Consider the following 14,001-nt stretch of genomic DNA (forward strand, 5'->3'; position numbering starts at 1 on the left):
ACTGTCATGTCCCCAGTCTGCTGTGTGCCTTCTGGCCTTCTAGATGTTGGGCCGCCTGTCATGTCCCCACCAATTGGCATGCCTTCTGGCCTTCTAGTTGTTGGGCCGTCTGTCATGTCCCCACCAATTGGCATGCCTTCTGGCCTTCTAGTTGTTGGGCCGCTTGTCATGTCCCCTCCAATTGGCATGCCTTCTGGCCTTCTAGTTGTTGGGCCGCCTGTCATGTCCCCACCAATTGGCATGCCTTCTGGCCTTCTAGTTGTTGGGCCGCCTGCCATGTCCCCTACAATTGGCATGCCTTCTGGCCTTCTAGTTGTTGGCCCGCCTGTCATGTCCCCTTGCCTTCTGCAGACCTGTTAGACAGCCCAACGACTGAATGAAGTTCTCTAACTGGCAGGATCTCTAACTGGCAGGATCTCCAGGTAAGAAACATTGCAACAGATTCACAAACAATATTTGCCGAATAAAACCGTATACAGTGAATCGTGATGAGCTCAGGTTTGGACCGAACCCAATCTGAACCTCAGCTCCTCCAAACCCAGAAGGGTCACGAGGCCACCAGCCAATCAGGCTATTCAGCTGCGGGCCAGGGCATTCCCCGCCCCCACAACTGCAGATAAAAGAAGGAGCAGGATGCTTGTGCTGACATAATTTGCCTTATATGGCCACATGACCGTATTAGGTCAACGCCGTTGTCAAAATATCGCCCTGTGGCCATATAAGGTCAACGACATCACAGCATCCCGCCCCTTTGCTTAGGTGCAGCTGTGGGCGGGGGAATTCCCTGTCTGCAGCTGATTGGGTGGCAGCAGGAAGAGCTTCCTTCTGAGTTGGGAAGAGCTCAAATTCAGACCGGGTTTAGACCGAGCCCGGGCTTATCTCTAACAGTAAAGTATGTTGCCAAACGTAATAAAAGATTGGTTTTGGGTCAACGTACACTTTAATGTATATTCTATAAAATGCAACATAAATGTTATTAAAATAACCTGTTACAAACATTTGAGGAAAGGTTCCCCTCTTACCGTATTTTATTTGGGCGATGTCTCCCACGATGAGCTCAGCCACGGGAATCTGTATGACCGATACGTTCCTGACGACGGAGAATCTTTGCTCTTGCTCGATGCGACTCTGAAGCCCGCGGAACTGCTTCTCTTTACTCCAGTCATTGAAGGCCGTCACCCACACCACACAAATGACAGACAACAAAATGGCGGCTCCCTCAATCCACCCGGCCTCTGACTCCCCGTCGTCGTGACCTCCAGCCTGCACATTCCCACAGTCTAGGAGAGATCAAGGAGAACATACAATTAGGATTTCTAAATGTAGGACTCAAACCATCATAAAAAACCGTTCATTGATACATGGACTGGAACATGGCAGCTACCGGTAGTCCCTGAGCTTCTGAAGCCGAAAGCTCGTCACGAATCTGCAAAGCTGCTTCAGACGGTGGACAGAGTACGGAAAGAATAGAATTGTCTCAAAGCGTAGAATTACAGATAAGAGCGCCAAACCAAAAATGATCAATGTGCACCTTAGAGGAAATAACTCATAGGGGTCTATTCACAAAGCTGCCGAAGGATCCAGCCGTAGCTTCGGCTAGACATGTGCGATTCGTTTCGTTACGAATCGAAATTCGTACGAATTTTCATGGCTCAGCCAAACTGAAGGCATTTGCTTCGGCTCGACTGAGCCGAGGTGAAATCTGAAGCGGGCCGAACGGCCGGCCATTGGCCCGCCGAAAGCCTGCTACCGACAGCTAGGCGGAGCCACCCCATCATCTCACAGATGGCTTCGGCCACTTGCAATGACAGATCAGCGTCCCCTGGTTACCAGGTAACCAGGGGACGCTGATCTGTCATTACAATGAGAACTTGGCGGAGCCGCCGTGATAGTTTATTGAGACTTGTACCACATTACTGATGTCCTGCCCAAGGTCCACCCCCCTCATACGCGTTTCATCCTTGGGCAGGACACCAGTGATCAATCTTTTTCAGATTGGCCTACTGTCATGAGTGGCGTGCCTCAGGGATCTGTGATGGGCCCCATACTATTCAACCTGTTTATTAATGACATCGGGGAGGGTGTGAAGAGTCATGTTTCCGTGTTTGCTGATGACACTAAAATAGGGAGGGTAATAGACACGGACTTAGACATTATAACATTACAGGAGGACCTGGATAAAATAGGGGGAGGAGCAACTATATAGCAGATGAGGTTTAATGTCGATAAATGTGAAGTAATGCACTTTGGGGTTAAAAATAGGCAAGAGGAATACATATTAAAGGAGAATTATGAGGTGAGTGATTTTCACTCAGCCTCATAATCTTCTTAACCAAGTATTTATTGGGTTTTCAAAAATCAGCAGTTTACATAGTATTCACCGGCCCAGCCTCATAATCTTGACGTGTCACAATGAACACATAAAAGGAGCTCACTTCTCGATCTATCCCTGCAGAGAGCCGTGACTGTCACTCACGGCTCCCTGCAGGGATTCCTCCCTCCCCTGTCCTATCCTCCAACGCTGACTGGCGGAACGGACGGGGCGAGGGGGCGGTCACAGCTGGCTCTGCCTCTGGATAGGCAGAGCCAGCTGTCAATCACGCAGCTGGATGGATCTCGACAGTAATGTCGGGATCCGTCCTGGCTGCAGCGGTCTCAGTATATAGGGAGCTGTAGCTCGCGGTATACTGAGCTTTGGGTGACGGGAGGACGCTTGTTTGTGTCCTCCCGTGACCCTGAGGAGAACTATGGGGAAAAGCCCTGACCCCATAGTTCTCCTTTAATGGGAACTCCACTAGGGAAGTCAAAAATGGAGAAAGATTTGGGGGTCACTGTAGACCACAGATTGAACAATAGCTTGCAGTGCCAGGCTGCGGCACACAATGCCAGGCTGCGGCACACAATGCCAGGCTGCGGCACACAATGCCAGGCTGCTGTAAACAAAGCGAGCAGAGTTCTGTTTTGTATAATAAAGGGAAGCCAGGCTGCTGCAAACAAAGCGAGCAGAGTTCTGTTTTGTATTATAAAGGGAATGAACTGTAGAGACAAATCTATCATTTTGCCACTTTATAGATCGCTGGTTCGGCCTCATCTGGAGTACGCGGTCCAGTTTTGGTCACCAGTACTAAGAAAGGACGTCCTTGAACTGGAGAGAGTCCAGAGATAAGTACAACTAAACTAATTAAGGGGATGGAGGACCAAAGATACGAGACAAGGTTACTAAATTTAAACATGCTCACGCTGGAGGTGCGGATATTAAGGGGGGGATATGATTCTGATGTACAAGATGTTTAGCGGTGATGGCAACATCGGCAATAAACTTTTTACGGTAAACTCCAAAACAAAGACCAGAGGCCACCACCTAAAACTGGTGGAGAAAAGATTTCAGCGCAAGGGGCGCAGGGGGTTTCTTCTCAGTTAGACCAGTTAGGGGTCTGGAACTCGCTGCCGCAAGCAGTGATTTCAGCTGAGAGTGTGGAATCATTCAAAAAGCATTTGGACGATTTCCTCAGAGACCGCAACATACAGGGGGACAGTCACACATAAGAATAAGATCAGACATGGACTCATACACATGTAGAATAACATGCATACCCGCTAGAGGTTGGACTTAATGGACCTGTGTCTTTATTCAACCTCAAATACTATGTTACTATGTTATTTCAATTGCTGGTAAATAGGTCATATAACAAACATCCAATGCGAATTTTATTATTGCTGTGCGAAGACGGAAAGTGGGTTTTTAGGTCAAGAACAAATGTGATCTACAACACACACGCTGTTCAAGGAGCTCAGTATTATGCTGAGCTTGCAGGTAACGGCAACCCAACTCCATATTTCTTGTCATTTAGTTAAAGGGCGCCTGCAACAAAAACCACAAGCGTGTTAAATCACCAGAGGTATATAAACCCTGAAAACATTCCAGCACCAAACGCCCCCGACGAAGGTCTACCTCCTCCCGTGTACCTGACGTGTACACGGCTAATGAAGCCATGCTTCACAATAAAGAATGATGCCTTATATAGATCACGACAACCAACGCAATGCGATTATGTTTCTTCATCATGAATCATGGCCGCTGTTCTTTATTCCACCCTCATGGCACCTGTCATGTCAGTAGAGATATACTGTTCTAAAACATGACCTGAACTGCTCCATAGCAATACTTTGTGTGGACTGGTGAATCAACACATCAGGATGGAAACAGAGATGTCATAGCAGCACAAAAATAGGGGGGGTGATAGATTAGGGGGGCTGAACACGTAGTGGAAAGGGAAGGGGGCTCTATTGAGGAGGTGGAAAGGGGTGCCCAGAATGGGCAGCCACCACTGATGGGTCTAAGGCTTGCAGAGTATGGTTGTCTCATAGTGTCCCCCAGGTCCACGGCTGAGCTGTTGGGGTAGAGGACGGCATAGATCCTGTACTCTGGGAATAGACACCAGAAAGTGTCTAGTCTTGTACAAGCTCCGGAAATCTAGTGGTGGGTCTATATCCAGTGGCCTATCATAATGGCATTCCTAGTATCTGTGTGGTAGAGCCACCGCTCTTTGACTCTAACGTCAAGGAGGCGGAAATAGGTGCAAGTAGGCAGCAAAGCTGCCTATGAATCACCTATCACTGGGGTCAGGGTTCGGATTTCCCACAAGGCCAACCTCGGGGCAGCAGGGAGTAGAGGGGCAGCAGGGGTGTGGAATTCCTATCTCCCAATGCCCGGGACATGCAGTTCCGGGCGCCGGGCGGGCAGTTGTTTTCTACATTTAGCCCATCTTTGGGCAAGAGGAGCCAAATGTGCAGCGGGGAAGCCGCCGCTTGTTTTATACGAGTGATCTCGGCGATGTCACCAAGATCACTTGTATGCAGGCATACAGGGGGGTCCATCGAGGAACCTGGCATTGCGGCGGCAGTAAATCCAGCCCTGACTGGGGTTAGTGGATATAGGGATTTCCTCATAGTCTGAATTGTTCCGACGGTCAGATGCCAAATGACTTTTGAGGGCAAGGGTGAGAAAAGCCATGGAAGTCCCAATATTGGGCTGGAGGAGTCTTTCAGCTCCACAATGCCCTACTGCTTGGTGGATCAGTTCCAGCACCACTAGTCTGTCGAGAGGTGCAGCTTTGTAGTATAAAGCGATATTAGGGGGCCGGGACAGGAAGGGGGTGTAACGCCCCGGGCTTCAAGTGGTTAGCCAGTAAGTTACATAGTATTTGAGGTTGAATAAAGACATATGTCCATCAAGTCCAATTGGGCATTACAGCACGCCATTGCTATCAGTCTGAAAAGCTCGGTTCAGTAGTAGACCGAGCCCGGGGAAGATGGCCGAGAAAACCTCCGACAGCGCCACATGACATAGCTCCGATCCGCTGCATACGTGGCCTCCTGGAGGAGATGGTGTTAGAAGATAATACAGGATGTTCTTTAGCTATGAACCTTGGTACACACTTCAAGAACGGCCATAAATACTTAAAGTGATGAGAGCAGCTTGATTCCTTAAAGCATGAAAAATTACAATAAGGATTGGTTCGGAACAGAAGAAACCCGATTGACCTCATTTTAACTGTCAATTGTACGGCCGGAACTTGTTTCTATTTAAAGGGCCATTAAATGAGGACTAGGTCCGTACACCACAAATGAATGGGCAGCCATTTCACACTCCGCTCAGACTTAGCTGTGCACAGCGGGGTGCGTGGTTAGCCTTCAGCAGATGTCGTTGATTATTTTGCCCTAAACAAAACAGTAGACAAATGAATATGGAATTCAGGGGCCGGTCTGTCCAATTCAGGAGCCAGCAGTTTGTTTTCCTTAGGTGCCACCTCCATTGACAACCACAAGAGAAACCCTCCAAGGTTAGGGGCCAACCGTAAATTTGAAGGAGTATTGGCTACCTGGCTCCTGGGATTTTACCAGCCTTGTCCTATATATTACTGTATAGATCAGGGGATCTGTGGCCCCTGGGTGGGATGTGGACATTTTCTTGTCTTTAACCGGCCCTTGGGACACTGTTATTCCTCCCACTGACACCAATGATGGGACACTATTCCCCCCACTGATACCAATGATGGGGCACTATGCCTCCCACTGATACCAATGATGGGGCACTATTCCCCCCACTGACATCAATGATGGGGCACTATTCCTCCACTGACACCAATGATGGGGTACTATTCCCCCCACTGACATCAATGATGGGGCACTATTCCTCCCACTGACATCAATGATGGGGCACTATTCCTCCCACTGACATCAATGATGGGGCACTATTCCTCCCACTGACATCAATGATGGGGCACTATTCCTCCCACTGACATCAATGATGGGGCACTATTCCTCCCACTGACATCAATGATGGGGCACTATTCCTCCCACTGACATCAATGATGGGGCACTATTCCTCCCACTGACATCAATGATGGGGCACTATTCCTCCCACTGACATCAATGATGGGGCACTATTCCTCCCACTGACATCAATGATGGGGCACTATTCCTCCCACTGACATCAATGATGGGGCACTATTCCTCCCACTGACATCAATGATGGGGCACTATTCCTCCCACTGACATCAATGATGGGGCACTATTCCTCCCACTGACATCAATGATGGGGCACTATTCCTCCCACTGACATCAATGATGGGGCACTATTCCTCCCACTGACATCAATGATGGGGCACTATTCCTCCCACTGACATCAATGATGGGGCACTATTCCTCCCACTGACATCAATGATGGGGCACTATTCCTCCCACTGACATCAATGATGGGGCACTATTCCTCCCACTGACATCAATGATGGGGCACTATTCCTCCCACTGACATCAATGATGGGGCACTATTCCTCCCACTGACATCAATGATGGGGCACTATTCCTCCCACTGACATCAATGATGGGGCACTATTCCTCCCACTGACATCAATGATGGGGCACTATTCCTCCCACTGACATCAATGATGGGGCACTATTCCTCCCACTGACATCAATGATGGGGCACTATTCCTCCCACTGACATCAATGATGGGGCACTATTCCTCCCACTGACATCAATGATGGGGCACTATTCCTCCCACTGACATCAATGATGGGGCACTATTCCTCCCACTGACATCAATGATGGGGCACTATTCCTCCCACTGACATCAATGATGGGGCACTATTCCTCCCACTGACATCAATGATGGGGCACTATTCCTCCCACTGACATCAATGATGGGGCACTATTCCTCCCACTGACATCAATGATGGGGCACTATTCCTCCCACTGACATCAATGATGGGGCACTATTCCCCCCACTGACACCAATGATGGGGCATTATTTCCCATTTACCAAAAGGTGCTAGGTCATTTTTTTTGCTCCCACCAACCCTGGGGCATTTTCTGCTCTACTGGCCACAGCCTGGGCCACCTAAAGTTTCATGGACAGTCAGCAGGCCCTTTATTTAAAACGTTTAGGGACCTCCGGTCCAGGTACAGAAGTGTTTATCAGGGTTCACTTCACGACTATAAATAAGCTATTGGGGTGCAGATCGCAGGCTTCAGGATCTGACCAATGACAGCTCAGGGACAGGAAGTGATGTAATCTGCATCACTCCCGGCCTGGTAGAACGAGGAGGGGACCGGCGAATGGAGGTTTGTCCATCTCCTCCCCGGCTTCCCCCCGACACCAAAGACGACCGCTAAAGGTTCCTCAGGTACACTATTGTGGGTGAATATTTATGGTCCAAAACCAGTGGTTAGCGCTCCCATTGGTATTTGTAGTTTCTGGTGTTTCACATACAGTGTATACCCAGTCACATGGTCATTTGGCCATGATGAAGGAGATGCAGGTCACTGAAATGAGGTGCGTGTTATACCTTCTGAATTCTCATTCTGGTATTATGTGCTCCTGTTGTCTTTGGATCTCTAGCTAAACAGGACTTACAGAGGTCGCTCCCCTCCCCCTTGAGTAACAAAAACTAAGAGAAAAGGGAGCAATCGCCCAATACCTCTCTCCACAAAAGTTTGCGGGTCTCTGGACATGAGACCACCCATACAGAGGGGATGCGGAGCTGGAAACAGGAATGGGATTCCAATGGGGTGAGGACCTGGCAAGTCACCTGGACTCAAAAGGAGAGTGCGGGGTTATTATGGAGGATCACTTTTGGCACCCTCCACATATACTCCTATTATACCCAACCTCTCACTCGTAATACACCTTTCAACCCCTGCCCCACCCCCCAAGTTTATGTTCCCCACCCATGTAAAGGGGGTGTAAAGAGGGGCTCTGAAGTAAAAGGTGGGATTCTGATGTGAAAGGGGGGGCTCTGCTGTAATGGGGGGAGGGCTCGTGATTAGAAGGAGGGACTCTGAAGCGAAGAGGCACACCATTTTTTTGGTTTGGTGTAGGGTCCCCCCTCAAAATCCATAACAGACCCCTATATGGGATAAGGGCCCGGTATGGATTTTGGAGGGGGCCACACCTCATTTTTTACATTTTAGGCTGGGGTGAAAGGGGGGTTTCTGAAGTGAAGAGGCACACCATTTTATTGGTTTGGCGTAGTGTTCCCCCTCAAAATGGATACCAGACCTCTATATGGGGTAAGGATCTGGTATGAATTTTGGAGGGGCCACACCTCATTTTTTTGCATTGGGGTGCCTTGAGATTTTGCACACTTTTATAGGGTGCCACGATGATTTAAACAATGCTGATGATGAAAAAAACCTCTAAGGGGAACTTTGTAGTTGTAGCAGCAGACATTTTACCTGCCCGCCACCCACTGCCACCATCGGCAGCATACTCTACAGCACAGCATACGCCTACTGGTAAGGAACAGCCCGGCACACGCTCACGGACCACCGGCGGCTCGCGGAACAATGTGAGAGAGAGAAACACGGCCAGGAGATCCGGCAATATAATTGGAAGGGAAGGTCACGTACTCTCGCTTTGTTCTCCTGGCGGTGCGTAGAATGAAAGGCCCAGAGAGACGATGGCGGCAATTTCTAAAATGATGAGAGTCACGTCCTGGAGGGCTTCCCAGACTAACTGCAGGAAGGTTTTGGGTTTTTTGGGAGGTATGAAGTTCACACCGTATATTTGCCTTCTCTTCTCAAAGTCCGCTGCGTTTTCCGACAAACCTGCAGACAGAAAGAAAAAGCGATGCGTTACTAAGGGATACGTACAACAAACAAAAAGGCTACCGTTACCGCATTACATGTAGACAACCGGCATGCCCGGGGACAATTCCGTCACAGATAGTCAGCACAGCACAGAGACAGAACGCACAGTCGGAGCGCAGAGACTGCGCGCACAGGCGGAGCACGCAGACTGCGCGCACAGTCAGAGCACAGAGACAGAACGCACAGTCGGAGCGCAGAGACTGCGCGCACAGGCGGAGCACACAGACTGCGCGCACAGTCAGAGCACAGAGACAGAACGCACAGTCAGAGCACACAGAGACAGCGCGCACAGTCAGAGCACAGAGACTGCCCGCACAGTCAGAGCACAGAGACTGCCAGCACAGTCGGAGCACACAGAGACTGCCCGTACAGTCAGAGCACAGAGACTGCCAGCACAGTCGGAGCACACAGAGACTGCCAGCACAGTCAGAGCACACAGAGACTGCCCGTACAGTCAGAGCACAGAGACTGCCCGCACAGTCGGGGCACAGAGACTGCACACACAGTCGGAGCACAGAGACTGCCCGCACAGTCAGAGCACACAGAGACTGCCCGCAGAGTCAGAGCACAGAGACTGCACACACAGTCGGAGCACAGAGACTGAGTGCACAGTCAGAGCACAGAGACTGCCAGCACAGTCAGAGCACAGAGACTGCACACACAGTCGGAGCACACAGAGACTGCACGCACAGTCGGAGCACAGAGACTGCCAGCACAGTCAGAGCACACAGAGACTGCACACACAGTCGGAGCACAGAGACTGCACACACAGTCGGAGCACACAGAGACAGCGCGCACAGTCGGAGCACAGAGACTGCCAGCACAGTCAGAGCACAGAGACTGCCCGCACTGGCGGAGGACACAGACTGCCTGCACAGTCGGAGCACAGAGACTGCCCGCACTGGCGGAGGACACAGACTGCCTGCACAGTCGGAGCACAGAGACTGCCCGCACTGGCGGAGGACACAGACTGCCTGCACAGTCGGAGCACAGAGACTGCCCGCACTGGCGGAGGACACAGACTGCCTGCACAGTCGGAGCACAGAGACTGCCCGCACTGGCGGAGGACACAGACTGCCTGCACAGTCGGAGCACAGAGACTGCCCGCACTGGCGGAGGACACAGACTGCCTGCACAGTCGGAGCACAGAGACTGCCCGCACTGGCGGAGGACACAGACTGCCTGCACAGTCGGAGCACAGAGACTGCCCGCACTGGCGGAGGACACAGACTGCCTGCACAGTCGGAGCACAGAGACTGCCCGCACTGGCGGAGGACACAGACTGCCTGCACAGTCGGAGCACAGAGACTGCCCGCACTGGCGGAGGACACAGACTGCCTGCACAGTCGGAGCACAGAGACTGCCCGCACTGGCGGAGGACACAGACTGCCTGCACAGTCGGAGCACAGAGACTGCCCGCACTGGCGGAGGACACAGACTGCCTGCACAGTCGGAGCACAGAGACTGCCCGCACTGGCGGAGGACACAGACTGCCTGCACAGTCGGAGCACAGAGACTGCCCGCACTGGCGGAGGACACAGACTGCCTGCACAGTCGGAGCACAGAGACTGCCCGCACTGGCGGAGGACACAGACTGCGCGCACAGGCGGAGCACAGAGACTGCACGCACAGGCGGAGCACACAGAGACTGTGCGCACAGTCAGAGCACAGAGACTGCCCGCACAGTCGGAGCACAGAGACTGAGCGCACAGTCAGAGCACACACCCCCTGCGCGCACAGTTCGGAGCACAGAGACTGCACGCACGGTCGGAGCACACAGAGACTGCACACAGAACAGAAGCGAAGAACATGCAGACAGAGTACTTGCAGCCACCCGGCATGTAGAGGGAGCAAGCACAGTCAGAGCATACACAGCAAACAAGGAGGGGAAACCCAAAATGCAGAGCACACAGTGCCTGAGAGCGCTAACAGAACAACGCACCCACACTGCCTGTCATTCAATATAGCACGGCTGAATTATTGCAGACTGCAAAGTGGTGACTGGGTTCTACAGAAATATGGTGGCTGGGTTTGCGCGCTGACGCAATATGTTCAGCAGCAGAGACGAGACGAGGACAAGATGTCTTTGGAAAGATAACAGATGTCGGCATAGTCACAAATGATTGATCACCAGCTATGTTAATGGTCACATGACCACCGCTGAATGCATAGATGCCTTGTCACATGTATCCCGTCTTCATATATAACATGTAAATAAATGTTGCGGTAAGTACAGGTTTACTTCATCTATTGTGCGATCAGATTAATTAGCACGGACGTGAGATAATAAAAGAAGAAAAGAAAAAAAAAAAAGTCACTGTTGCTAATTAGCCGTCTGCACCCTATAATCAAATACACGCACTCAGAATAAAACAAGAAGTCTGTGGAATGCTTCCAATTCCCCCGTTTAAGGTGATATCACCTAAACTCCGGGTTTTTTTCCCACCGTTTGTAAAAAAATAAAACCCAGGCGGCCGCTATGGGGCCCCCGGGGGAAAAGGGGGGGCCCGGCCAGGACATCCCACTGATGCGGTGCGGGCCGCCTGGGTCACTATGGCATTTCAGGCTGCTGGCTGTCACTGGCGGCTGTGAGGAGAAACACGCCGCCATTCACATGTGCAGCGGCGCGTTCCTCCTTGACAGTCACTGCTGAGTCGGTGACAACCAGCAGCTTCGGAGGAGGTTGGCTGGGCCCGTTGTCAGCAGCGATGGAGGAGGCGGGGCCCAGCGATCGAGGAGGTGGGTCTTAGCGATGGGGGAGGCGGGCCCGGCGATCGAGGAGGTGGGGCCCAGTGACGGAGCAGTCGATCGTGGAGGAGAAGGAGGCGGGCAGAGGATCGGGGCAGACAGGTAAGAGGGCTGGACCGCCCACCTGAGACCCTGCAGAGCCCACCATAGAGAGTCTATGGTGGGCTCTGCAGGGTACCTCCGCACAGAAGGTGAGTGGAGAAAAAAAAACATAGCGCAAACATCGGGGCATTTTGACAAGTACCAGTAATTGTCAAAATTCCCTGTTTTTTCCGCCCTCACCCTGCCTTGCGGTAGCGCCGGGCCTGCCTATGATTCAAAGGGGCAGGTCAGGGACAATCAGGCTAGGGAGCAGTGGCACTCCAAAGCAAGTTCAGTACTTGTTTAGTAACGTACTAGTTGCAAGTAGAACACTCTAAACAATGTTTCGGGGTCTCACAGGATCCCCTAATTCATCAGGCAAACAAGTGGTGGGCCTAGCATTAGAGGCAGGTTCCTCTTGAGGAGGATTAGCTTAGGGATGCTCCTGGACAACCTTGGATATGGCCTGACATCTGGGGACACCGCACTGGCTAGAACAGCCCCCCTTTTAGGGAAGCCACCTCTGAGAAGCCTCATGGGTGCACATAAAGGACACCACAAGCAACCTTTTCATTCTTGAACGACCTTGTGACTGATATATACTGTATATAGAGGCGCCTGGTTGCATAGAGTTAATCTTTGGAGTAGGGTTGCCACCTTTTCTTCAAGCGAAACCCGAACACTCTAGCGGCACGCTGACATTTTTTGGGGTGAATGAGTCGTGGCTTATTCGTATGTACATAGCGCCGCCCATTCATATGTAAATATCACATTTGAGACTATTTCCAGTGGGGGGGCCATTAGCCCCTATCTTAATTTTGGTTGCCCCCTGTCTGCCTGACATCTTGTGTCCGGGTTTCTGCTGCCATGAAACCCGGACACAGCATTCAAAACCCGGACTGTCCGGGTGAATCCTGGACAGGTGGCAACCCTACTTTGGAGGGAGAACGCATCTGCTGCTTACTTGTTACATGAAACACTTGCAGGGGGCATTAGCCTGTCCTCTTTCCATCTCTGCCACGCCGTTAGCCACGGTGCAGCACAGAGGAACAGAGCTAGGCCCCTAATGGACACAAAGGACTTTTTGGAGCTTTGGAGAATGTCGAACTGCACCCAAAGGGGTCCAGCTTCCATCCCACATTCCTGTCTTCACTCATCACTTGTATAACAAGTAGTAGAGTTCTCCTTTAAGTGGACCGGCACAAAACCTTAAAATACATGGCACAGCAATGGCCGTCATAGAAGGAGATGGCCGCACAGACGGGCCAGCTGTAACCATCTGCGGTTGTGCCGCCCCAATGGGGCATAGAATATGTTGTAGAAGTTAGTATAGATAGAAGTTTTACATAGTGTGTTTGCCTAACTCTTTTCTCATAGCTAAATCCATGTGTTATCCTATGCTGCCATCTAGTGGCCTTTTGTTGTAACAAACATGCTTTCTGTAATTATTCCTCATGTGACGACGTATTTTCCCCTAGTGTACGCCCCTTCCTGCTTCCTGTGTGCAGTACTTCCTGTGTCATGGCCACAGCTACTAGCCACATGTAACAAGGACACACATGTGATCTGCACAGTACGGAGGAAAGGCATCATTTTCTGACCGCACAATACTATAACCGTTCATCTGCTGTTCCTAAGTTTGATATGGGGGGGCTAACCCGGCTGAGGTGTAATAGCTCCATCGTCCATCTGGGCCATCGCCGAGAAGAGCCAGGTCTCATTTACTGTAGCCACCTGTTTGTAGACTGATTCTTGTACATTTCATTGCTGGAAACATCTGGATAACCGGCCTTTATACAGTCCATGCAGAACTAGAGGAATAAGAGGAACGGGGGGTGCGCTAGCAAGAGAACCTGTCACTATACCCCAAATGTGTCTCCCGCTTTGCCTTGTATTAGGTCTAGGTTGATGAGTATAAGAGGAACGGGGGTGCACTAGCAAGAGAACCTGTCACTATACCCCAAATGTGTGCCCTGTTCTGCCTTGTATTAGGTCTAGGTTGATGAGTATAGGAGGAA

At 51.0% G+C, this 14,001-nt stretch overlaps 1 protein-coding gene across 7 annotated transcripts in view; it reads right to left on the bottom strand.

Moving 5' to 3' along the window:
• Positions 1–14,001, bottom strand: part of ATP2B3 (ATPase plasma membrane Ca2+ transporting 3) — a 139,126-nt gene that overhangs the window by 78,768 nt on the left and 46,357 nt on the right. For all 7 annotated transcript variants that reach the window (XM_018570128.1, XM_018570131.1, XM_018570127.1 and 4 more), the window contains exons 3-4: positions 8,915–9,112; positions 1,023–1,280 (exon numbers count right to left, since the gene is read on the bottom strand). In XM_018570128.1, coding sequence (XP_018425630.1) covers positions 1,023–1,280; positions 8,915–9,112 — 456 coding nt within the window. The remainder of the gene's footprint in view (positions 1–1,022; positions 1,281–8,914; positions 9,113–14,001) is intronic.

The sequence above is a fragment of the Nanorana parkeri genome, unplaced genomic scaffold, assembly GCF_000935625.1.
Source record: "Nanorana parkeri isolate BGI_ZX_2015 unplaced genomic scaffold, ASM93562v1 scaffold1461, whole genome shotgun sequence".
NCBI lineage: Eukaryota > Metazoa > Chordata > Amphibia > Anura > Dicroglossidae > Nanorana > Nanorana parkeri.